Below are 27,680 nucleotides of genomic sequence, written 5' to 3'. Positions count from 1 at the left end.
CAAGCGCTACGATATAACCGCATTTGCTCCAACCCCTCAGACAGAGACAAACACCTACAAGATCTCTATCATGCATTCCTACAACTACAGTACCCACCTGCTGAAGTGAAGAAACAGATTGACAGAGCCAGAAGAGTACCCAGAAGTCACCTACTACAGGACAGGCCCAACAAAGAAAACAACAGAACGCCACTAGCCATCACCTTCAGCCCCCAACTAAAACCCCTCCAACGCATCATCAAGGATCTACAACCTATCCTGAAGGACGAGCCATCGCTCTCTCAGATCTTGGGAGATAGACCAGTCCTTGCTTACAGACAGCCCCCCAATCTGAAGCAAATACTCACCAGCAACCACACACCACACAACAGAACCACTAACCCAGGAACCTATCCTTGCAACAAAGCCCGTTGCCAACTCTGTCCACATATCTATTCAGGGGATACCATCATAGGGCCTAATCACATCAGCCACACTATCAGAGGCTCCTTCACCTGCGCATCTACCAATGTGATATATGCCATCATGTGCCAGCAATGCCCCTCTGCCATGTACATTGGCCAAACTGGACAGTCTCTACGTAAAAGAATGAATGGACACAAATCAGACGTCAAGAATTATAACATTCAAAAACCAGTTGGAGAACACTTCAATCTCTCTGGTCACTCGATCACAGACCTAAGAGTGGCTATACTTCAACAAAAAAGCTTCAAAAACAGACTCCAACGAGAGACTGCTGAATTGGAATTAATTTGCAAACTGGATACAATTAACTTAGGCTTGAATAGAGACTGGGAATGGATGAGTCATTACACAAAGTAAAACTATTTCCCCATGGTATTTCTCCCTCCCACCCCACCCCCCACTGTTCCTCTGATATTCTTGTTAACTGCTGGAATTAGCCTACCTGCTTGTCACCATGAAAGGTTTTCCTCCTTCCCCCCCCTGCTGTTGGTGATGGCTTATCTTAAGTGATCACTCTCCTTACAGTGTGTATGATAAACCCATTGTTTCATGTTCTCTGTGTGTGTGTATATAAATCTCTACTCTGTTTTTTCCACCAAATGCATCCGATGAAGTGAGCTGTAGCTCACGAAAGCTTATGCTCTAATAAATTTGTTAGTCTCTAAGGTGCCACAAGTACTCCTTTTCTTTTTGAGAATACAGACTAACACGGCTGCTACTCTGAAACCTGTGATTATGCAAGGCACTGAATTTAGCCGTATAGAGTGGAAATCTGTCAACTTCATGAAAAAACTCGCACAGATACAGACAGACATCATCTTCCTCTCCAAATGCAAACAGATGGACATCATACCGAAAGGACTGAAGGTAAAAAATCCATTACAATCTACATACCACACAGACTATGCTGACAGCTTGTGCCACACACTCTCAAGGAAACTGCGGAACCACCTGATCAACATCCTCTACAGCAAACAGGGAAAGATTAAGAATGAGCTCTCAAAACTGGATACTCTCATAAAGAACCAACCTTCCACACAAACTTCCTCGTGGCTGGACTTTACAAAAACTAGACAAGCCATTTACAAAACACACTTTGATTCTCTACAAAAGAAAAAGGACACTAAGCTATCTAAACTACTATATGCCACAAGGGGCCACAACAATGGTTCCCGTAACCCACCCAGCAATATTGTTAATCTATCCAACTATACTCTTAGCCCAGCGGAAGAATCTGTCCTATCTCGGGGCCTCTCCTTTTGCCCCTCCACCCCCACGAACATGATACAGTTCTGTGGTGACCTAGAATCCTATTTTCGACGTCTCAGACTCAAGGAATATTTCCAACACACCTCTGACCAACATATTAACCCACAGAGACCTTCCTGCCAACACTACAAAAAGAAGGATTCTAGGTGGACTCCTCCTGAAGGTCGAAACAGCAGCCTGGATTTCTACATAGACTGCTTCCGCCGACGTGCACGAGCTGAAATTGTGGAAAAGCAGCATCGCTTACCCCATAACCTCAGCCATGCAGAACACAGTGCCATCCACAGCCTCAGAAACAACTCTGACATCATAATCAAAAAGGCTGACAAAGGAGGTGCTGTCGTCATCATGAATAGGTCAGAGTATGAACAAGAGGCTACTAGGCAGCTCTCCAACACCACTTTCTACAAGCCATTACCCTCTGATCCCACTGAGAGTTACCAAAAGAAACTACAGCATTTGCTCAAGAAACTCCCTGAAAAAGCACAAGAACAAATCCGCACAGACACACCCCTGGAGCCAGGACCTGGGGTATTCTATCTGCTACCCAAGATCCATAAACCTGGAAATCCTGGACGCCCCATCATCTCAGGCATTGGCACCCTGACAGCAGGATTGTCTGGCTATGTAGACTCCCTCCTCAGGCCCTTCGTTACCAGCACTCCCAGCTATCTTCGAGACACCACCGATTTCCTGAGGAAACTACAGTCCATTGGTGATCTTCCTAAAAACACCATCCTAGCCACTATGGATGTAGAAGCCCTCTACACCAATATTCCACACAAAGATGGACTACAAGCCGTCAGGAACAGTATCCCCGATACTGTCACGGCTAACCTGGTGGCAGAACTTTGTGACTTTGTCCTGACCCATAACTATTTCACATTTGGTGACAATGTATACCTTCAAATCAGCGGCACTGCGATGGGTACCCGCATGGCCCCACAGTATGCCAACATTTTTATGGCTGACTTAGAACAACGCTTCCTCAGCTCTCGTTCCCTAATGCCCCTACTCTACTTGCGCTACATTGATGACATCTTCATCATCTGGACCCATGGAAAAGAAGCTCTTGAGGAATTCCACCATGATTTCAACAATTTCCATCCCACCATCAACCTCAGCCTGGACCAGTCCACACAAGAGATCCACTTCCTGGACACTACGGTGCTAATAAGCGATGGTCACATAAACACCACCCTATATCGGAAACCTACTGACCGCTATTCCTACCTACATGCCTCTAGCTTTCATCCAGATCATACCACTCGATCCATTGTCTACAGCCAAGCGCTACGATATAACCGCATTTGCTCCAACCCCTCAGACAGAGACAAACACCTACAAGATCTCTATCATGCATTCCTACAACTACAGTACCCACCTGCTGAAGTGAAGAAACAGATTGACAGAGCCAGAAGAGTACCCAGAAGTCACCTACTACAGGACAGGCCCAACAAAGAAAACAACAGAACGCCACTAGCCATCACCTTCAGCCCCCAACTAAAACCCCTCCAACGCATCATCAAGGATCTACAACCTATCCTGAAGGACGAGCCATCGCTCTCTCAGATCTTGGGAGACAGACCAGTCCTTGCTTACAGACAGCCCCCCAATCTGAAGCAAATACTCACCAGCAACCACACACCACACAACAGAACCACTAACCCAGGAACCTATCCTTGCAACAAAGCCCGTTGCCAACTCTGTCCACATATCTATTCAGGGGATACCATCATAGGGCCTAATCACATCAGCCACACTATCAGAGGCTCCTTCACCTGCGCATCTACCAATGTGATATATGCCATCATGTGCCAGCAATGCCCCTCTGCCATGTACATTGGCCAAACTGGACAGTCTCTACGTAAAAGAATGAATGGACACAAATCAGACGTCAAGAATTATAACATTCAAAAACCAGTTGGAGAACACTTCAATCTCTCTGGTCACTCGATCACAGACCTAAGAGTGGCTATACTTCAACAAAAAAGCTTCAAAAACAGACTCCAACGAGAGACTGCTGAATTGGAATTAATTTGCAAACTGGATACAATTAACTTAGGCTTGAATAGAGACTGGGAATGGATGAGTCATTACACAAAGTAAAACTATTTCCCCATGGTATTTCTCCCTCCCACCCCACCCCCCACTGTTCCTCTGATATTCTTGTTAACTGCTGGAATTAGCCTACCTGCTTGTCACCATGAAAGGTTTTCCTCCTTCCCCCCCCTGCTGTTGGTGATGGCTTATCTTAAGTGATCACTCTCCTTACAGTGTGTATGATAAACCCATTGTTTCATGTTCTCTGTGTGTGTGTATATAAATCTCTACTCTGTTTTTTCCACCAAATGCATCCGATGAAGTGAGCTGTAGCTCACGAAAGCTTATGCTCTAATAAATTTGTTAGTCTCTAAGGTGCCACAAGTACTCCTTTTCTTCTTCAGAGGAAGAAGAGCTTTTGTTCAAATTGTTTTGGTTTCACACATCTCTATAAAATACCAGCAGAAACAGTTATTACCTAGCACAGAAGACATAGTGGGGGAAAAAATAGCAATGACACAGTATCGTAACTCCACCCACAATTCCAGGTTAGCCAACATAGCCAAGGGGTAGTAAACTAGATTCTGTTTCTTCCTGCATAAGGAAGACCTATTATTTACATCAATGCAAAGCCAATGAAGGAACTTTGAACTATGAAGGCTATATCTCCCTTTCATGATTAGACAGAGAAAGAAAGATTATTAGGAACAGGGCAATTTGTGAGCGATTTAGAAAGTGATCTTCAAGTTGAGAACTATCACTCAGAGCAAAGGCTGCTTAGTTTATACTTGAGGGTCCCTAAAAGAGGAATTCCTAGAGCAGACGCTCTCTTTTCTCTTCCATGTCTTTCCTTGGAGGTGGCTACGGGTGCCCAAATGGGAGGGGGGTTGTGCATATTATTTTTATAGTTGTAACAGGAATGGCAAATTATTTACTATGTACAAATCAGTATTCTTTTTGTTCTTTTCTCTGTCACTTTTTTTTGCCTTCATTTTATTTTATTTTTTTTGGTAGGGTGAATGAGGAAGTCAACTACTACAATATACCCAGAAAACAAGGGCCCAAAATGAGAAAGCAATATTGTGAAATTAAAAAACACAGCCTTAGGGAGTGACTGCTGGAGATATAAGCCTCCTTACCTATCAAGTGGGTAAGGGCATCTGATGAGGGTACATTACCAATGTGTGCAGATGGAAAGCCCAGCACAAATGTAATGATGTCAAAGGAATGATGTTGATAGGTAGAGTTTACAGGGCTGGTGGTTACAAAAACAAATCTCTTTCCTTGTTAACTGACTGGTCCTGTTCCAGAATCAGTGATGACTATAAATATGGAATCTATAATACCATTTTTCTTTAGTCACTTTTCAGATCAGAACCTTAAAAGACAAACTGAAAAATATTTTTTTAAATTTAGATTTGTGCTCTTGCTTGTTTTTGTTTGGTTTTTTTTTTATGATGTAGAGCGAAGACCTAGGGGAGGAGAGGACCTGGCCTTATTTTTTGTTAATAATTATTTTCCTTATTTTTCACCACTAGGAATTTTGCTGCAGGGCCTCTCTGGGGCTCAGGAATGTTTACGGGATTTCTTACAACTTAGCTCAAGGAGCAGAGGTCCAGAACCTTGAAGGGTCAGGATGCTGAGCCTTTGACAAGCACATCTTTTCTCCAAAATAGAAAAAATATCACTCCAAAAACCACTCTGTCCACTGTGTATAAATATTAAAGAGTCAGTAGCTCAGGCAGTGAGAATGACTCTACAGCCCAATGTTTAAGGCAATGACCTGGGAGATGGGAGACTCAGAATCCAGTCCCCCTGCTCCAATCACTCTTTAATTATTTATCCAAAAAGGAAGAGCTTCAACAAGAGAGACTGAAAGAGAACTGCATCAGAATATCACAAAATTCAGTGGTTAGAACTCCTGAGAGGTGGGAGACCCCCTTCAAATCCTTTCTCCCCCTTCAGCAGAGGGGGAAATTGAACGTGGTCCCAGGTGAGTGCTCTAATCACTGAGCTGAAAGTTATAAGGTGGGCACTACCACCAACCTCTGTACTTGCTGTTTTCTGTGGCTAGCGTGCTGGCTTTTTCAAATTGCATTTTATGTGCTTCGCTCTCTCCCCTGCATTGGATAGGGAGCCTAAGTGCCTAACTCAGGCTTTGTATATCCCATTGTCATTCCAGTGATTTTCTAGAAGACTAAGAGTTATGTGTTGCAATGCTCAGGGAAGAGGCCGATAAGATATGTCCATTGTGGAGGAAAATAACTTTTACATTTCTGACATAAAAATACATCCATTCGTAAGTCATAACTCTGTTAGTGACATCACAATAATTTAAATGTCAAACATAGAATTATTATTTCACTGCAAAATCAAGAACAACAAGTTTTGATTAAGGACTTTATCTCACATACAAAACAATTTCACCTCATTTACACCAGTGGCATACAGAGTAATAGTAGATAAGTATATTTTTAAAAAATAAACAAACTGACTTTTTTTCTAAGGCCACTGTAGTGTTAAAATTCCTTTTTAAAATAATTTAATCTCCGAATCAATGGAGAGTTTTGTGTATCTGCTGGGTAACAGACCCTTATAAGCTATCTCCTCAGATGGTATAAATCAGTGTAGTTCCATTGACTTCAGTGAAACCATAATGATTTACATCTGTTGAGGATCTGATCCTTTAGGGCTTGCCCTTCATAGAAAAGTGCACCTGTTTAACTAAAACCAATTTAAAAAAAACTAATCTATCACAGACACACTTAAGCTAAACTGATATAAGCAAAGGTTAAAACCATTTAAGTGAGTCTACATTAGGAGTTTGCATCAGTTTAACTAGATCAGTTTTTAAATCTATTTATAGTTAAGCTTGCATACTTTTCCAGTACATACAGCATCTTAAGTCTCCAGTCTTTTCAGTAACTTTATTTTCATACTTTTCAGAAGTGAAGGGAATATAACACCCCATGAAGTTCACTTAAGTTTTGTCCTTCTTTCTTCTTGAAAGAATCAAAATATACTGTTCATAAAAATAAGATATACTCTGTAGATAGAAAATATACATAGGTATTATTATCTTATCTTCAGATAATATATTCTTAGTTTAAAATTTCCAAAAAGTTCCATTACTACTCAACAGGCTGAAAAATTGTTTACATAATTCTATTCTTACTCTTTTTGGCCTCTCCCACTTGAGTGCCTCACATAAATCAATGGTTTTATAAGTCTATACCACAAAGAATCCCACTTCAACAAAAAAAAAAATTCTGTAGATGTCTGATAACTAAGAAAATGAAGAGAAACGAAAATACACTTTTCTTTCAAACACAGTTTAATTGCTTTGCGGAGAAATTACTGTGCACTCACATGGAAGATATAAAGAGAGTATAGCTTGAATTTCAAGAGCAACACAGTGACCCTTTTAGGCCCAAGGAAACTGTTGCAATCCCCATTCTTTACACTCCATATCACCAAGATTAGTTGAGATTACTAGACTAAATTTTAAACAAGACCTATATTTTCACATGCATTCTCTCTCTTTACTATATAAATTGTCAGAAAACACAGTTCAAATATAGAAGCCAATATATGTAATAGATTTATAACAGGCTTCACTCAAACCTTCTGATATTATACTGATCTGTTTAATAGGATTCCTAATAACCAAAGATAATCCTATTGGTTTTACTTCATTGGTATTTATACAGCAGTTTGGATGAATGCTACTGTCTGGTTAGCTGATGAAGGTCCTGAAAACCATGTAACTCTCCTAGCCAATGTACATCTGGACTATACAGCCACAGTCAGCCAAATCACTATGATACGTTCATATAGTTGGGTATTTTTAATTAACCATTTATTTAACAATAGTTACATTTTAAATGGTAAATTCTAAATTTTAATTTTGAAGTGGTATCAAAACAAATACTATAATGTGTGAAATTTAAAATCTCTTTGAGTGTCTCCCCCTTCCACATTTAACAGATAATTGGATTAAGTAATGCACTCTGCAAGGCACTACATTTAAAAACCACTGGTAAAAAGTGAAATGGCTCATTTTGTTAGTGGGATTGACCATACAGAGCACATTACACAAGTACTCTAACAAACACTGCTCTGTACCTCTGCCACAACTGAGGTTTGGTCTACACTTAAAGAGTTAGGTCAACACAGCAACATTGGTCAGGGGTGTAAATAAATCACAGCCCTGCATGACACAACTATGCTGACCTAACCTCCAGTATAGATGTAGTATGTCAGTGGAAGAATGCTTCACTGTTTACAGAATTGGTACCAGAATATGAGAAAGACAGGGTGGGTGAGGTACTATCTTTTATTGGACTAACTTCTCTTGGTGCAAGAGACAAGTTTTCACGAACAGAAGGTGGTCCAATAAAAGATATTGTCTCTCCAGCAGCTAACTTCATTTGTGGAAGTGGTGTTCTTACACCAACAACAACAAAAAACTTTTGTCAGTGCAGGCTGCATCTACACTATGCAATTATGCTGGCAGTATAGTCTCCATAGTGTAGATGTACCATGAAACCAGCAAAGGTATTCTTGCCAATAGCATCTAGATATGAGTGTTCCAGAGGCTGAGCTTTCATGGTGGAAAGTCTTTGACTTTGGAATTCACGTCCCAACTTGGTCCAACAGAGCAAGAGTTTTGTTAAATGTGAGGTGCAAAGGTTCACTTTGACCTTGTCTACACTAGGGGTACATCAACGACAGGTGTGTTCTTAACTCAGTTTAGCTAATCCAGTTTAAAATAGCAGTGAAGACATGGCAACTCAGTTTTCAACTCAGATGAGCAGTTTGAGTTCAACCTCAGGTTTCCTCTACAGGCTTTTACTTGCACTGCTAACATGAGTTAAAAGCTGAGTTAACTGGTCTTCCCCACTATTGTATCCTTTAAATATATATATTTTAGTGTAGGCATATTCTAGGCAGTATATGGGTGGGGAACCAAGGCAATCATGAGATTGTCGGTACCAGTGTGTCATAAGGTGAAATTCTGAACCTATTGACGTCAATGGCAAAACTAACACAAGACATTAACTTTGCTTAATTGTGATTTAGTGATATAAATCTACAACCTATCCTGAAGGATGACCCATCACTCTCACAGATCTTGGGAGACAGACCAGTCCTTGCTTACAGACAGCCCCCCAATCTGAAGCAAATACTCACCAGCAACCACACACCACACAACAGAACCACTAACCCAGGAACCTATCCTTGCAACAAAGCCCGTTGCCAACTCTGTCCACATATCTATTCAGGGGATACCATCATAGGGCCTAATCACATCAGCCACACTATCAGAGGCTCGTTCACCTGCGCATCTACCAATGTGATATATGCCATCATGTGCCAGCAATGCCCCTCTGCCATGTACATTGGCCAAACTGGACAGTCTCTACGTAAAAGAATGAATGGACACAAATCAGACGTCAAGAATTATAACATTCAAAAACCAGTTGGAGAACACTTCAATCTCTCTGGTCACTCGATCACAGACCTAAGAGTGGTTATACTTCAACAAAAAAGCTTCAAAAACAGACTCCAAGGAGAGACTGCTGAATTGGAATTAATTTGCAAACTGGATACAATTAACTTAGGCTTGAATAGAGACTGGGAATGGATGAGTCATTACACAAAGTAAAACTATTTCCCCATGGTATTTCTCCCTCCCACCCCACCCCCCATTGTTCCTCTGATATTCTTGTTAACTGCTGGAATTAGCCTACCTTGCTTGTCACCATGGAAGGTTTTCCTCCTTTCCCCCCCCCTGCTGCTGGTGATGGCTTATCTTAAGTGATCACTCTCCTTACAGTGTGTATGATAAACTCATTGTTTCATGTTCTCTGTGTGTGTGTGTGTGTATGTATATAAATCTCTCCTCTGCTTTTTCCACCAAATGCATCCGATGAAGTGAGCTGTAGCTCACGAAAGCTTATGCTCTAATAAATTTGTTAGTCTCTAAGGTGCCACGGGTACTCCTTTTCTTTTAGTGATATAAATGAGGCATAAGCGATGGGCACATGGTTCTGTAAGTGAAATTATAAAACAGAACAATGGATAATAGTTGGACTTCAAAAGAGAACTCACTGTTGATGATCACATTATGCCACTTGGCAATAGTAGTGGGATTCAAAGAATAAACAGCAAGAAAACATACTACTGCCAAAAAACTAAGCTGAGCAATACCACTGGCAGCAGATTCTTTTTAAAAACTTGCTACCGCTAAGCAGGTGGGAGGGAAAAGGAAGGAGGAGGAAAAAAGGGAAGAAAGCCTTTGAGAATTTTAAAAACTCTTTCCTCATACACATAGTGTAGCATGTTTATTTGATACATCTACAGGCTAGTATGTAGTCATAGTTGCAAAATTTTGGATACTACAGACAATAAAAGGTTTTGTTTTTTATTGTCTATGCTGTCAAACATTTTGCTACTATAGCTCTATACTGTCCTGCAGATGTACTGTATCAAATAAACACAGTAACAATGGAACTATTGACTTTGGAAGATTAATATTTTATAGTTACATTTAAAATACTTCAAAATTGTTCCCATAAATTCCTACATTCATCAACAAATATATGCAAAACATGGATGTGATAAGACACAAAATAAATATCTACTGGCTGATGAATGCATCCACTATCATGTTACTACTTACTTGACTGGACAGAAATCTTACTGAAGACCTGAGTGATGATATTTGCATTAATTATTAATTCTTCAATTATAATTCTAACATTTGAAAACAATATAATGGTTTTGTACTCATGTTCTGGCTGAATTGCACTGCTGAAGATTATTATATTAGCATATTGTGAAAACTGATATCCTGTGGTGCCTGCAACAATATACCCAACCCAGAATATGAATTGTGGCACTCTCTAGAAATGAGCAAGATAAATGTTGATCTAGTACAGGACCAGACTAAATTCTGACAAAGTATGACTTAATGTTCTGGGTCGTTTTAAGTGTTGGAAGAACTAAAATAAAACCTCTGTCAGATCTTGAAATAATATTGGGTCCTAACCAGGATCTCAGAGTTGACTGTCCAAGTGCTTTGCCCTGTAATTGACCTGCCAAGTCTCACTCAATTTGGATTAGTTTGAAAAGCAGTTTGCAAAATATCAGTTGATGTGTTTCAATAAAAACACTCAAAAATATCGTTCCTTTAAAGTTGTCACATTAGCAGCTCTTCAGTAAACAAACTAGCTCTCTAGTAGTTATGAATTTTTAAACAGTAAAAGAGGTTGTAACCAAAAGGAAATACAAGCATAATAGTCTGGTAATTTCCCAGTTTGAAAGGGTTGAATGGAATGAATATGAAAAAAATGTTCTATGCACTTATATACTACTTTGCTGTAGTATTCTGTATACTGTACAAAAGTGTACACTATTATATTGTAATAAGCACAGAACAAGATGTTGTAGGTGAGATTTTTAGTGGAGTGAGGTTACAAAAGGGAACAAAGCTAAACCTCATGAAAAAAATCTTCCATCAGGCCATGGAAAACAAAGCAAGACAAAGCTGTTAAATTAAACCCAAATTAAATTTTGAAAAAAATAGTATTTTACAGAGATGAAACTATTATCAATAAAACAAAACTATTATTAATAAAAACAGTTAAAAGTATAAAGGAGGATTCCTTTTGCATAGCTTTTTCTAAATGACAACAAGATTAATTCTATTAATTAGAAAGAATTTTTTCTTAAGGAGAAAAATGGATAAACACCATTTTAAAAAATATATGTAAAGTTACTTTTAGGTAGCCCTGGGCCATCCACAAAAAGGGCATTACCTAGATTACCTAAAATGATTTTATCCTGTCTTTATTCTGATAATTGGATTTATATGATGATTATGAATGTTATGTCCTTTCTCAGATATTAACATTATCTTGACTGTGAAACACATTTTTCACATAATTTGAAAAGATACTGTCTTGACCGTCTCAGGATTTTTTTCCTCTTTCCAGAGGAAAGTAATGTTATCTTCAATCACCTTTGTCAGATATTTCAGAAATATTTAATGATTTCTGCCATTAATGTCAACCAAAAAGGTTCACAACAATCATCTTGCCTGCTGTAACTTTTGGCTTCTGAATACCAAACTACTGTCGCTAAACCCACAATATCTTATAAACTAACATTGATTTTAAAGCTATTCAAGTTTAATGTGCGCTACTGAATCTGTCAAAACATGCAAACAAGATCTCCTGGAGGCCAGGAACTATGGAAAATTGTAGCTGAAAATTAAAATCAGAATCGCAAGGTCAAGGAAACCAAGCCACAACCAGTTCTCAAGCTTTCACACCCACACATTAGATTAAAAGAATTTTTGAATGCTCATACTTTAAAGACCCCAGTTCTGAAGAACGGGAAAAGTTGGACAACTTCTGCATAAATAAAGTACTGTTTCCCCTCTGTTATATGGAACAATATAAAAACGAAGCTAATGTTATGAAAACATCCTCGATGCACATAATTTCCCTCTTGCCCCCATCATCCTTTCAACCAAGAGAGTGTTCCAGCACAGGGAAAATGTAGTCGTTCAAAATTTACTGTAAACAGCAAACACATTAAAATAATTTCTTGCAGTTCTCCAACACATCTATTAAGACACTTAAATTCTCATCTGTGCTGGTTCGCCCTTAGCTAATTACTACGTTTTTCCTATGGGAATACATTACGGGTTATGGAAACTACCGTTAGGGACTAACTATTATGGCCAACTTTGTTTTTCGTTCAAAAATTGTACATGTCGCACACACGTCTGACACCGCAGGAGAATCCCCAAAGGGGTGTTTACCCAGCACCGATGCGGTCATAACACAGGGGAGGCCAGGGAGGGCTGCTGGCGAGTTTGAGCAACTTGTCCGCCCAGGAGAGCCTGGAAAAGCCACAGATGTAGCGGTTTCCTTCGCACAGACCAGAGGCGCCTCCCACCTGCATCCTCCGTGGGGAGGAGAGGAGACTGCGGAGAGCAGCAGCACGAGCACGGGGTACCACGTCGAGCTGACTGCAGGAGCGCACCGCAGTCAGGCGGCTCTAGCCAAGCGCGGGGACTGGGGGGGCCCCCCCAAGCGCGGGGACTGGGGGGGCCCCCCCAAGCGCGGGGACTGGGGGGGCCCCCCCAAGCGCGGGGACTGGGGGGGCCCCCCCAAGCGCGGGGACTGGGGGGGCCCCCCCAAGCGCGGGGACTGGGGGGGCCCCCCCAAGCGCGGGGACTGGGGGGGCCCCCCCAAGCGCGGGGACTGGGGGGGCCCCCCCAAGCGCGCACACTCGCGGGCCCCCCCAAGCGCGCACACTCGCGGGGGCTGAAGAAGGGTGGCTCGGTGGTAACCCCTCCCCCGGAGAGGCTGCCCCGCGGGCTGAGCGGAGCCGGCGGCACTGCAGGCAGCCGACGCAATGGGCGGGAGCTAGCGTGCGAAGGTGAGAGAGGCGCCTGCCGGGGCGGGGCCGTGCGGCACAGGGCCCCGCCCGAGTTTACCAGCAGACTCGGGGAGGAGGGGGACTCGCGCCCCCGGCCCCCTTGGCGGCCCGCATCAGGCGCGGGGCTAGTTTAAGGGCTGCGGCCGAGGCCGCCGCTTGCGCAGCTCCCCGCCCCAGAGCCGCCTCGGGCGCCGCGCCGCGCCGCGCCCCACACTTGGCCGCCCCGACGCGCGGGAGGGGCAGGTGCCGGAGGCAGGTGTTCAGCCGCGGGCGGGAAGTTTGCCCCGGCGGGTGGCTCTAAGGGGGGGATGCCTCCCCCCCCCCCCGAGGGCTCAGCCCGGCGCCGCCCTGCAAGGGACGAGGCTGGTACCTTGGCGGGGTCCTCGGGCTCCTCAAGCGGCGCCGCCGCCGCCGCCGCCGCCTCCGGACTGGCGGGCTCGGACTCCGCTGCTGCAGTGGGCGCGTCCTGCGGACTCCGCTGCTCCGCCGAGCTGCCCGCGCCCATGTCGGTGCGTGCGGCTGCGGCTCTCCCGGCGCCCCGCTTCTGTCCGCTCGCCCCCGGGGCAGCCCGCCCAGCACCGGTAACAATGGGGGTGTCCGCCCGGCCAGTCCCCGGCGGGCTCCGGCCGCTCCTACTCAGGGTGAGCCCAGCCTGCGAATGAAGGAGCCAGCCCAGCTTCCTGCCAACTCCTTTAAAAAAATCACCTCCTCCCTTGTCCCCCCGCCCGTCTCTCCCGCTGGCTCCATCACATGAGCAGAGCCCCGGACACGCCTTGCAGCATCCACTCTGGCTGATAAGGAGGACAAGACCCAGCCGTGGCCGAGCCCCTGCTCCCCAGCGCCGAGGTTAGCCAGGGCTCCTAGGCCATCGCTTCAGCGAGCGGCGAAGGTGGGGGATGAAAGATCCCCCCCCCCATGGCACTGGGGTAGGGGGCCTTAATTCCATCCCCCAGAGGAGAAGGAAAGGGGCTGGGGAGTGTGCCTGACCTTCGGCTCTCAGCTAAACAAGCATACAGCTCCCCCTTCCCGCCCCTGGTCTCTGAGCCTTTCTTATCTTCCCTCCAGCAAGGACAAGGCAAAGAAAAGGTGGCTGCTCTCTTGGAGGCATCAGCCAGCGGGGCACTAAATTTATGGCGCAAGAAGATCACGACCAGCTTGAGGCAGTCAAGCCCATGGAGACGTTAATAAATTGTGATCCTAGCAGATGATTTGTTGTTTTACATTTGTGTTGCAATGTACCCATCCAGGAGCAGGGCCCCAGTTGAGCTAGGATGTGTGCAATCACATATGAAGACATGGTTCCTGCCCCAAAGGGCTTACAATCTAAGAGCCCCTTGAACTATGCTGCATCAGGCCTGCTCATTAAATAGCTGAGAGACTACTAAAGAAAATGTAGGTGCTGAAAGATTAATTGCACAGTGGTAGCACTGTTAGCTCAGCAGACACTACTGATATGATGCTGGTAAGGCTGTCTTTCAGATGGGACTTCAAAGGGAGACCTTGTTCACTTGCAGATGTAAAAGATCCCCTGGTACTTTTCATAATGTAGGAACTGACACTTGAGATGTGTTGACTGAATTCCAGTTAGAGTAATTATATATATATATATATATATATATATATATATATATATATATATACACACATACATACACACACACACTTTTCTGAATTTCTGCTGCATTTTCAATTTAAAAAGTACTCCACGTACAATGATGGAGCATTGTGCTGTTAGCACAGAATGGTTGCTGTGTTCCACCTCATTTCAGCAGTGGGTAAAGTGAAGTGATCTCACTACAATGTTCAGTGACCCATTTTGGTAGCTCTTTGGGGGGAAAAAACACCATGTAAGTAAATGTCAGTTGGTATTTGTAGAGATGACCCTAGCACAATAGGGTCCTGGGCCATACCTGGGGCTTCTAGGAGTTACAGTAATATAAATACTAGGTAATTGGAGAGTAAAGTTCAAAGGAAACAAACCTTTCATCGGGGTTTGGAAAACTTTATTCTCATGGTTTGAAATAAGCTGCAGACTTTGAAGGAGGGAAGGAATCCCACATTCATAATGTTTTCAGTAAGACACATAATCATGATCTTTGCATCTAATTGGCAGTGGATCCCTCTACCATGGGAAAGCTGCTTTTAGTTTGAACCAAGCCCTTCACATCAGAAAAATGAAGGGGTGGGGGAAGCTGTGGTAGAATATCAGCAATAGAAACCAGTGGCTGCAATGGGGATTATTCAGTTTCTTATTAGCTAAGGAAACAGTGCTATCGCAGTATTTTTAAAAAGCTAGATGCTTGGTCAGGAGTTCCAAACTTCTGCTGATTTTAAAGTGTCAAAGTGAGTTAACATTGGATAGTAATTAACCTACTCTATATATTGTCATTTGAGAGTTTCAATACATAAACTTAAACATAGGCTATCAAATGAGGGAGTATACAGTAGGTTAACCTCTGATCCTATATGCTGATCTGCACAGGCCCTTTATAGCCATGTGGAGCCCCACTGAAGCCAGAGGGGCTCCCTGTGTTTGCAGAGATCTACCCATGTGGGTCAGCTTGCCAGATCATGCTTTGTGCAGAATAAAGCAGTGTAAATGAAAAGGGACTCCATATAAAGATAGCCATGATTTGCTTATCTCACGGTTTTAAGATTTTTCAGTGAAATAAGACGGGTTCTCAAAATGGGGGTCGGGATCGCAAGGTTATTACATGGAGGGTCGCAAGCTGTCAGCCTCCACCCCAAACCCCACTTTGCATCCAGCATTTATAATGATGTTAACTATATTAAGTGTTTTTAATTTATAAAAGGGGTCACACTTAGAGGCTTGCTATGTGAAAGGGGTTGCCAGTACAAAATTTTGAAAACTACTGAAATAAGACAATTTTTTTCTGCTTGCCTCTGCTGAGCTTCTGAAAGGTAAAGCACAGCTTTTTAAAAAAAACAGTAAAATTTCTCCTGATATGTTGACAAACTGCTACTTCTTTGAAAGCTAGTAACAAATCCAACAAAGCAAGGTCCCAAACCTTTAGATACAACTTCAGAACAAATATAAACAGATTTTTTTTTCAATGCAGAACAGGTTCTCTTGTATTAATTCATGCCAGGTAAAATTGCAGCAGTGAACAAAACAAGGAGCATGGGATTTTCTGTCCTGATACTAAAAAAACACAACTTCCTTTCCCATTCAACAGCAGCTAGACTAGCATATTAAATACTTAAGCATGCCTTCTTTCAGTATTTTCAAAAAGTATCAATATCAAAAGAGAAACAATACTTATATTAAAATATACCAGATGGAATCTGCCAAATAGCCTGCTGGATAAACTCACTATTAATGTTATTTATAGAACACAGTAAGTATATGCCCTGTTTTAACATATGAGACAAGATCACTCCCCTAAAGAGTTTACTGCCCAACTCAGACAAATGATAAACCGAATAAAGTATAAAGTTATTCAGTGTAAAAAGTTAAAAACAATCTTCTTTCAGCTAAATCCTAGCTTAGTCATAAAAACAAGGCATACATTTTTAAAACTATTTTTATGAGTAAGCTGGTCTCTGAATTAATATGCCTATTAGTCCTTTTTTTTTTTAATCATTCACAATGTACAGGATCTCTAAAGCAACTGTCACTTCACTGCATCAACACCCATTAGATAATCATTAAAATCTACATCAGTCTTTTCATTTGAGTTTAATAGAATAAAATAATTGTCTTACATCATCACAAAGGGATCAGCATCTCCTGTTTTCAAACTAAAATCTCTCCACTTCATACCAACATTTATTTCCACATTTGTATATGGTAGCAAGAGTTCATTGTGCTGCTGAGCCGTCAACTGATTCCATTAAGTATTTTTTTTAATTCTCCTTTTTTTTCTGGCAACAGGGGATTAGTATTGGATCGTTTATCATATATAATAGCAACTGTCAAGGGGAAATAACATTGGTGGTGAAATGTGCCATGTAGGAGGACATAAAATCTGCCACACCTCCTAAAATTTACTTCTAATTTTTTTAACAGCACTTTGTTCCTAATTACTAGCACCCAGTGACTGTGTCACTGTAACAGTGCATTGTCATTTTCCCAAGAATATGAGAGGCTTTTGGGGGAGAGGAGGGCAGGGCACCTATATATTTTTCCTTTTGTTTTAAGTTCTTTTTTCAGATTAAATAGCCCATCAGAATGATATGCCCTAGTTTTACAATGCATGGGGAAGGGGGACATTTTATTAAACTAATCTCAACTGTGTTCACGAGTTCTGAAGGGAAAGTAAAAAAAAATCTCTTCATCTGCTCTGGATTCAACAGAACAGAATTTGGTTTTACAGAGTTGCCTTTCATATTCAAGGTACGTCAAAGTGCTTTACTGCATAATTAATTAAACACTAGCACTGCAGTGACTGTGTAAGAAAACACAGTAGCCATTACATGCCCTTCAATAGAACCTTAGACATTAGTACCTGTTTCATCTGAGAGCAATGATTTATTTTACTATTTTCAAGAAGGGTCATGCAAGGAGTCTTTAACGTGTACACAGCAACAAGAAATGGGCAACATGAACCTTGATATTAAGAGAAACTCAAGTGTAATATATTCTAATTGTTAAATTATTACTTTAAAATGTCTTAAATATAATGCTATAGAATAATTAACAAAAAGGAATCTGCTATCTTGACAATTGGATGAGACAAAATGGCTAAAAAGACAGCTTTTTCATTAGAAGTTAGACATATTCAAAATAACTATTAAATATGTAACACTTGATTACTATAATACTAAATACTCTTAATACTAAATACCATTTTTAAAACATGAGTAACTGGTCTGTTAATTTTCCTTTATCTATTTACCATTGATTAAGAATAAAATATGCATGATAGTAAATAAAAATACTAATTTTTGTTTGCATAAGGATTCAGATGTAATAGCAATAATAATAATACCATGAAAACTTATAGTGCTTTTACTTTGAAGAGTTCAAAGTACTTTACAAACAGCCTTAACAACTACTCTGTGAGCCAGAGAGGTGCTATTTCCATTTCTACTGGTGGTGAAACTGAACTATAAGGAGGCTGATCCCCCCCGCCCAAGTTACACAAGGAGTAAGTGGCAGAGCAGGGACCAGAACTTAGCAATGATCAAGGTCACAACTTTATATTATATAAATACTAATAATTTAGAGAAGAGTGAACAGGATTTGTCTAGCAATAATATCTACATTTTCACTTCACCTGTCTTCCCTGCCTTCCTTTCTCCGTCCATCTCTTGGTCACCTTTTCTATCGTCTCCTTGGTCTTTCCTCCTCTGAGGATTCTCTTTATCACTTTGCCTTTGTTCTGGTTCCTTTCACTGTAAATTTGCTCCAAGCCTTGCCCACCCTCCCCCCCCCCACCTGGTTTCCCCTGGGGAAGGTGGGATCAGGGATCCACAGCCCGCCCCCCGACACTGCCTGATCCACCTGTCTCAACTGAACTGGAACCCTCAGCTCTTCAAGAGACGACATTCTGTTGGCCAGTTTTAAAGGGGCCAACACCTGAAAAAGTTTGTCTCCGTACAAAATCCTCCAGCCCCAGTCAGAGTGAAAAAGATTGAGAGAGCTAAGGTCTGTGATGTGACCATCTTCTAGAGAAGAAACAAGCCCTTACAGTACTTACTATAACTGTGAAGGGTCCACCTTTCTCACACTAACCCTCCTGAAGTGTCAGCACTGGGGATGATGAGTCCAAGTCTTGGTGTGGGATTTGGATTTAAACTCATATCCCAAAGCATTTGAGAATTAAAATTAATGGGTTTAATGCTCCTATGTGCAAGAAACAAGACACCTAGCACTCTCGGAGTTTCCTTCAAGGTTTGCTCCCAAGGTAGTTACTGGGAGTCCAGTCCCCAAAACTCACTGAAGTTCCCAAGATGCTGTACTTCCACCTGAACTTTGTGGCAGTCCTTGACAGGATGGCTCCTGTATTCCTGCTCCCAGCACTTCCTTCAGTGTGTGGAGGGAGGTGGGGTTCCCCCAGGGTAGAGGGGGAACCTGTGTGTGTTAACAGACGGAATAAAGGGGAGATGTAACATGTACATTCTCAAGCTCTTTATCCTATCCTGTCATCTTTCTGTATTTGAAATACTATACAGAATGGCAGGAGACCAACATTTAGTACAACATGAATGATTATATATTAAAAAAAACTAGGAGTCCTAGTGGCCTAGTGGCACCTGTTTATTTGGGCATAAGCTTTCATGGGATATAAGCCACTTCATCAGATGCATGGAGTGGAAAATACAGTAAACAGGTATAAATATACAGCACATGAAAACATGGGAGTTGCCTTACCAAGTGGGGGGTCAGTGCTAACGAGGCCAATTCAATGTACATGACAGAGGGGCATTGCTGGCACATGATGGCATATGTCACATTGATAGATGTGCAGGTGAACGAGCCCATCAGGTGTGGCTGATGTGGTTGGGTCCTATAAATAGATATGTGAACAGAGTTGGCTAGGGGGTTTGTTGCAGTCCTTGCTTACAGACAGCTCCCCAACCTGAAGCAAATATTCACCAGCAACTACACACCACACAACAGAAACAGTAACCCAGGAACCAACCCCTGTAACAAACCCCATTGCCAAATCTGTCTGCATATCTATTCAAGGGACACCATTGTGATGGGTTGGATCACAGAAACCGCCTTGGGCTGCCACCTGATGTGCCAAGACTACTTCTGCCCCTGCTTTCCTGCCCTGCCAGCCTGGGACTCCAGCACCTTGTCTTGCTGAGCCAGACACACCAGTCTGCTCCAACACAGACCCAGGGTCTGAACCACATGCCCCAAAGCTGCAGACTTGACTGAAAGCAGCTTACAGAAGTGTTCCTGTCTTTGACACTCAGATGCCCAAATCCCAATGGGGTTCAAACCCTAAATAAATCAGTTTTACCCTGTATAAAGCATAAACTCATAAATCGTGCACCCTCTATAACACTGATAGAGAGATATGCACAGTTGTTTGTCCCCCTCCCAAGTATTAATACATACTCTAGGTTAATTAATAAGTAAAAAAGCGATTTTATTAAATCCAGAAAGTATGATTTAAGTAGTTCCAAGTAGTAACAGACCAAACAAAATGAATTACCAAGCAAAATAAAATAAAACCCGCAAGTCTAAGTCTAGTACAGTAATAAAACTGAATACAGATAAAATCCTCACCCAGTAAGCTTCCTTTTACAGACTAGTCTCCTTCTAGTCTGGATCCAGTAATCACTCACACCCCCTGTAGTTACTGTCCTTTGTTCCAGTTTCTTTCAGGTATCCTTGGGGGGTGGAGAGGCTCTCTCTTTAGCCAACTGAAGACAAAATGGAGGGGTTTCCCAGGGGTTTAAATAGACCTTCTCTTGTGGGTGGAGACCCCCTCCTCTCTCCTATGCAAAGTCCAGCTACAAAATGGAGTTTGGAGTCACCTGGGCAAGTCAAATGTCCATGCATGACTGAGTTCCTTACCAGCCAAGCCACATTCCTTGGAAAGCTCAGATGTGGATTGGTGTCTCCAAGTTCTTTGTTGGCTTAAGGGCTTCTTGACTAGGCACTTATTGAGAATAGTCTTTTCTCAGGAAGCTGACCAACTGCTTCACTAAAACCTACTTAGAATCAGACAAGTATACAGCCAATATTCATAACTTCGAATACAAAAAATGATACATGTATACAAATAGGATTAATAGATTCAGTAGATCCTAACCTCTACAGAGATATGTTACTTGGCTATATAGCATAAAACATCTATGCTTTTCCCCCCACAACAACATCTATGCTTTTCCCCCCGTGCTTTTCACGGTCTTTTCCCCCCACAACAACAATTATTTGTTTCCATGTTTTAATTTACCGTAATCATTTTTCCCCTTCAAACTAACCTCTTCTTCCTGATTTTAAGTGGGTATGCCCTTCAGTCATCCTAATAGTGATGTCAGGGGCCAGAATCACTTCCCATGGTAGATATAGGTGTTGTAGTTTAGATGTAGCAGCTTTTGTTGCTGAAACAGTTTGGGCTCATACAATCTTTTACCATCACCCTCTCTTCTTCCAAGACTGCAGATCAAGGAAGCTGTTGTGGGAGTTAGAGAGGAGAAGAGTGTCAATTCTCTGTTTGATGGGGCAGGCTGATGGCATCAAGTGCACTGCCAATGATAGAGGGAAGTGTACTGCTGAACTTTAAAGGCCACTTTCCAGTGAAACATGCTGACAGGACAGGAGATGGCTTCCAATGACAAATCAGCAAGGAGAAACAGGAGGGCAGCCCCTTCTAGGTGTTTGTCAGCACACATCCAACCCTGGGACTCACAACTTACTCCCCAAACGCACACACAACATGCATCAAAATAAGCCACACAGGAACATTAGGCAGGGAGAAGGGTTGGAGAAAGGTATCTAAACCACTGAATGCTTGAATCCCTGTGACATTATGGGTGCCGACTCCATCGGTGCTCCAGCCCTGGAGCACCCATGGGAAAAAATTGGTGGGCAGCCAAGCTCCCTGCCCCTCTTCTCCTCCCAGTGCTTGCCGCTGCAAAACAGTTGTTTCATGGCGTAACAAGCTGTGGGAGGGAGGGGGGAGAAGCAGGAACGGGTGTGCTCAGGGGAGGAGGCAGGGAAGAGAGGGGGTCGGGGCGGGGATTTGGGAAAGGAGTCCAATGGGGCAGGGATGGGGCAGAGCCTTTAGGGAAGGGGTTGGAATGAGGGCGGGGCAGGGGCGAGAGGGGAGGGGGCAGGGGGGAGTCGGGGTGGGGTTGGGAGTGGAGGGGATCGAGCACCGGCGCCAGGAGATGTTGGTGCCTATGTGTCACATAACCTAGTTCTAATAAACTGCAAAGAACCCAGAGCCTTTGATAAGAGAGATGCTGAACCCTTGTTTTAACTGTCAGGCACTAAGATATTCTAAGTAGATACTGCACAACATGATGGATATTAATAGTGTAGACTGGGCCTAATCTGAGTTCTTTAATGCACAAGTCTGAAACAAAATTCTGAAATAAGTGGCACTGTTCTTGTAGGAAGGTACTAATTAATGTGAGTATGTGGGTGAGGGCAGAATTGGGCCCTTAATTGTTATTAACAAAACGCACAGACTACCTTCTTCTGTGATTTAATCACTGTTTTCCAAGGTACTTTTTGCTTCCCCCTTTTACCAGGGAACCTCATTCTCTGGGTTCTCCCTTGCACTATGCCTTGTGCAGCTGTTTACACAAGGTGTAAAGGTGCAAGGTGGATGTAAAACACCACCATTCTAATCTGGCAATGTCGTACATCCAAATTGTGCAGGATGACTCCTGTAGGTGCAAAGTAATGGAAAATCAGACCTTCCTATTCAATTTAGGATCATAGAAGCTAGAGGGGGGAGAAAGACCTGTTAGTTCATTAAGTCTAAGAACATATCAATATCCAATTAATTCAACACTTACCTACTCCCAAACAGCTGTGACACCAGTGACGGTGGAGCTGGCAGACCTTGTTTCCCTGCCTGCTTTTGTTGGTTACACTCTGTCCTCAAACTCCACTGGGGGTGGAGGAGCTGGAAGACGCTATTCCCCCACCTACTGCTGCTTTCTCTCCATCTTCTGCTGCTCTTTACAGCTCTCACAGAGCTCTCCAGCCTGATTGCCATGATGGCCCATTGCGATGTCAGCAAGGTCTCCCTCAGTCCATTGGGAGTTCCTGCACCACTGAAGTCAATAACAAAGCTCCCATTCATTTCAGTGATGCAGGATCAGGCCCCAAAAGTCAGCAGCATATTTTAAAGGGAGATGTTTTATATGCATTAACCTGCTACATTCTAATTGGTGGGACATTGCACAAGGCCTTGTCAGGGAAACTGGAAGGGAAAGAATTGCTTTCACATTGCATGGGCTACAGTAAATATGGCATTTTCCAACTTTTTAATTCCTGATTTTGCAATCTAAACAACAATTTTTAACATAGATTATTTGTATACAATTTATTTTGCACTGAAATTAACAACAGTACATTTTCCCGATTGTTTCTGTTGGTGATGACCTTTTTCCATGGATGATGTTGCAGACGGCTCACATAACAAGCCATGACATAACAGATCCTTCAGTCATCATTCAAGGAAGTAATTCTTACTCATACATGTAAGAGTTTCAGGGCCATTGTATGGAAGAGGAGTCTCTTTAATGTGGATCAGATTGTGCTCCTTTTCCATAAAACCAGATAACACCACATGATGCTCAAATCCTTATATGTCTCTAGCTCTACCTTTGACCTGCCTTTTCTAAATATTACTGTCTGTCCCCACATTTCAGATGGGACAATTTATCCTAAATATAATGGACTAAATGTTCTGTCTGCCCTGCCCTAACAAAACAGAAAGTACTATCCCCTTGGCAAGCTCTTCCATGACTCTCTTTACTAAAGGACACTCTGTGAGACAACACTCCAAAGCTTCCATCACCCCAGACAAAAACAATTTTGTGAATAAAAATACGTCTTAAAACCCCAGTCTTTCTGCCTTTCTTATTTCAGCTATAATCCCTTAGCGAGCTAGTTTAAACCAAATAAAATAATTCAAGGTTTACTTACAAATTAGCTAATTTATTCTCACCCCTTGCTACTTGAATATTTAAAGTATCTTAAATGGAGCTGAGGTCTTGCCATAAGTAGACATATATGTTTTCCACATTATTTGATTTTCTTAAAGGCCTTGGATCTTTGCATTTTTGTTCCAACATATGGCTTCTCTGTCTTGAATAACGCTAATCTCCTCATATCTGTGTTGATATATATGGCAAAGCAGATTTTAAGTGGAGCAGTCTCACTTTAGGTGACAACAGAGAGAAATAAACTATACACAACATAATTACTTAATAAAAGTCTTTTATGTGAGGAAGCAGATGTTCAGTTTTGTGAATAATGAAATTTTTGAGTGATATACAGGAACTGGAGTAGAGATGTATAATAAAATGGTCAAACGATAAATAAAGGCAGGGGTATCAAATATTGTAATACAGAAGATCAGAGAAATAATAATTAAAGTACAATCCACATTGTAAGCGCTATTATGTTCAAATTACCCATGTGTCAGAAGACTCCCATGGAAGGGTTCACATAGCTCTGCCACACAACTGAAAACAAATTTTTAGAGCTTATAGTGTAGATATAAACTCTTCTATAGCATGATATTTTTCTTAACCTAGTTTAAAAGTTAGGGTATTGCAGACAGGGATGTATCCACACCAGCTTTTTTTTTCCTAAGAGTTTCACCTGTGCAACTCCACCGGTGGTAGCAATGGTGGTAGCACTATTGTAAACAAGACAAACCACTGACTGCATTTGAAGCACCAGGTCATCTAGACTGTCTATGAGCAAGGTTAGGTGACACTGGCCCAGATCCTTAAAGGTATTTAGGCTCTCAACGCCCATTGAAATCAGTGGAAGTGAGAGGCCTAAATACCTTTGAGAATCAGGGTCGCTGTGCTTAAAGCTCCTGCAGCTGCCTGAAGCCCTATCTACACTGATGGTATACACAGTGAACCTGCACTGGTGGTATTGACACTGGAATATTTTTGGCAGAAAAGTCTGATGTAGATATAACATATAAGTACTCCCTAGAAAGGTGAAGTTGCAATGGAGCAGACCATGGATGTGGATTCAGAATATAGAGATCATCTGCTGTCATAAACAAAAAGAAAAGGAGTACTTTTCTCACAAATGAATCCGATGAAGTGAGCTGTAGCTCACGAAAGCTTATGCTCTAATAAATTTGTTAGTCTCAAAGGTGCCACAAGTACTCCTTTTCTTTTTGCAAATACAGACTAACACGGCTGCTACTCTGAAATCTGTCATAAACAACTAACCGTTAGCTTTGGGTGCCTGCAGACATTGCCAGTTGTGGTAAGAAATCATGCAGTGCTGTGAGAAACAAACATGCACCTAGGAAGTTGATAAGTGTCTGTTAATCCAACCAAAAACGCTGAGAAGCAGAATTTAAATATGTAAATGGAAGAAAGTGAAGAAAAATAAAAGATCTGATTGCAGCCAACACTCTCCAAAACCATGTGAAGGATATGACTGGAAAGGAATAAAATTGGAGAACAAGATGTGAGATAATCATCCATTCGTTCATTTGATCTAACTACTGCAGATAAATTTCAGAGGTTTAAAAAAAAAATCCAATTAATTTCAGCTCCTGAAATGTTCAAGAGAAGAGACATATTACTGAATAAATTATTCTGACCATAAGTATGCAATTTAAAGAGAAGTATTAGCTGAATTTTAGGCCTGAATGGAAGTTTCCTTTGGTAGAGGCTGTATATTTGAATAACTGATGTGCCATCTTGTAAACATCTCTACGCTATGCGAGTTTTCAGATGACATCATTTGGCATCTTGGAACTACACTTAGAAAGGTTGGATGGTCCTGGACCTAATCTATAAGATAATTTCTTATTGTTCCTGAGGAAAAGACAGATGAACCACTGGTACATTGTTCCAGAGGAACAGTGAATCTAGTTGGTAGGAGTTCTCTATTGCGTAGTTTCCCCCATATAAGCCCTTCAGTAGGTGCTCTGTGGGATTCAGGTTCAGGGTAAAGGAGGGCTTGCAGCAGGGAAATGCTCTCAACAATGTCATCACCCCACCAAGCCCACAGGACTTTAGCAGGTAAATTAATACTGTCCCTGTCTGAAAATGTGGAATCCGTTGAGGTGGGGTTCTGAGGACTGTGGCTATCGAGAGAGAGCCTTTGGCAATGCAGACTGTTTGGAACCGTGTTGTCCTGGGGACTGAGAGCATTGGGGAGCTCTGCAGTCCATGCAGAAGCAGTTGGTATCTTCGGCTTTAAGGGCCCAATCTTCCTTTCTGTTCTTGATGTGGTGGAAACTGAGAATCAGACTTGCTGAATTTCTAGTACCTTAAATGGAATCATCTGGGAAGTGGATACAGCAAGCTGTATGTAGGTTAGTGGAGAACAGCAAAGCATTTTCTGGAGTGGGGAAAAGACAGAGGGAGTGAGGAAAAAAAACAAAGAGGAAGTAGTCCACATTACAGTTTTTTCCAGACTAGCAAAAAGCACAGTCCCACCATTACTGACTGGTAAAGCATTAACAGGCACCCAGTCTTCCCCTCTGCTCTTACAGCCTTTGATCACTTGTCAAAATGTTTATCTGCAGAAGTAAAAAGGGCTGCCTTATTATCATTTTTAAAGAGAAGACGCAACCTCCAGACATTTAAAATTATTATTACTGAAGCAAATCTATAATTTAGTGTGTCAAGGTGACAGTTAAGTAAATTAAAATTTGGTTTCTAGGGCCAATGTAATGTGTGTGTGTGTATTTATATGCATGTGCATATGTGTAGATGATACAGGAATTAAGCAGAAGAGGGGGCATATGTGGATTATTTCTACAGCCCCCAAATTATTTGTCCAAGACAGTCCAAGAAGAAGCCACCATTTTATTTATTATTATAAAACTACTGGAATGATGAGAACGATCTCCTACTTTCTCATCGGTTCTTAAACTGGTCTTTAACTAGAGAAACAAAAAACCTAGTTCTGTTAACAGAACTCAAAGTTGATGGCAAGATTCTAGCACTGACTCAAACTCCCATGTCCACTTAATAAAAGAAAATGGAACAAACACTGCATACAAGGCTGGAGGAAGTACTAACTGAATACTGTATAAACCTAACTCTCCCTCCCTTGCCTGATGCCATTTCTCTGTCATGTTATGTTTCATCCAGCTAAAGGCTTCAAGCATTACAAACACTAGACATTGTGCTTACTATCATAAGTAGCCTGATTGACTTCACCATGACAGGCAGTAAATCCCACTGAACTATTCACATTATTAACCACTACAACCAGTCATAAATGTTTGCAGCGTCAGGCACTTTGATTATAGACTCCTTAGGGCAGGGGCAATGTCCATTCACTGGTAAAGCATCCTGCACAGCTATGGTTCAGTGTAGATGCTAACTCATCGTAACAATAATAATGTGCAATTCAACTTCTCAATTTTTAACATGTAAAAAGGTAATTTTTTTACATGTTTGTAAAAATGTACATGGCTTTTAAGAGCAGGAGTACATTTTGGATCAATCCAATAAATGCCCTCCACATTATTTATTCTTGCTTTAAAAAAAAATTAACATAGCTGGTGTTATTTCGACTGCCAGCTGAGCCACCATTGCATTTCAAGCAATCCCTGATAAGAGTTCAAGCAGGAGTGCGGGTGTTGGGGCAGAAAAAAGAAAGATGGGGTAAGATCCTCCTCCCCCTGAAAATTATTTTGGTTGACCTGTCAGCTTCTATGTTACTACATTTGGACTTGAATTTCTGAGCAAGGTCAAAGCAGATTAGAAGCTACTTTCATATCTGTCAGAAATATTACTCCCTTGTAAACTGGGGGTGTTCCCTGAACTCCAAGTGGAAAAAAAGT

General features: G+C 42.0%; 1 protein-coding gene and 1 long non-coding RNA gene across 5 annotated transcripts in view; both read right to left on the bottom strand.

The window, feature by feature from the left end:
- AKAP12 (A-kinase anchoring protein 12) overlaps nucleotides 1-13,945 on the bottom strand; it is a 147,840-nt gene extending 133,895 nt beyond the window's left edge. For 2 of the 4 annotated variants that reach the window (XM_043511201.1, XM_043511200.1), the window contains exon 1: nucleotides 13,604-13,942. In XM_043511201.1, coding sequence (XP_043367136.1) covers nucleotides 13,604-13,738 — 135 coding nt within the window. In that variant the 5' untranslated portion in view covers nucleotides 13,739-13,942. Of the gene's footprint in view, nucleotides 1-12,610; nucleotides 12,739-13,603 lie in introns of those variants that run through there. The other 2 variants (XM_038396452.2, XM_038396456.2) reach the window with 2 other exon arrangements.
- A 4,283-nt stretch (nucleotides 13,946-18,228) lies between these two features.
- On the bottom strand, nucleotides 18,229-24,920 carry LOC122459384. Its single transcript, XR_006280038.1, has 3 exons — nucleotides 22,687-24,920; nucleotides 21,142-21,332; nucleotides 18,229-19,270 (listed from the first exon to the last, which is right to left on the bottom strand). It is a non-coding gene; the product is annotated as an uncharacterized LOC122459384 (long non-coding RNA).
- Between the last annotated feature and the right edge of the window lie 2,760 nt (nucleotides 24,921-27,680).

This window comes from Dermochelys coriacea, chromosome 3 (assembly GCF_009764565.3).
Source record: "Dermochelys coriacea isolate rDerCor1 chromosome 3, rDerCor1.pri.v4, whole genome shotgun sequence".
Lineage (NCBI taxonomy): Eukaryota > Metazoa > Chordata > Testudines > Dermochelyidae > Dermochelys > Dermochelys coriacea.
This window is presented reverse-complemented; position numbering and strand designations above follow the sequence as displayed.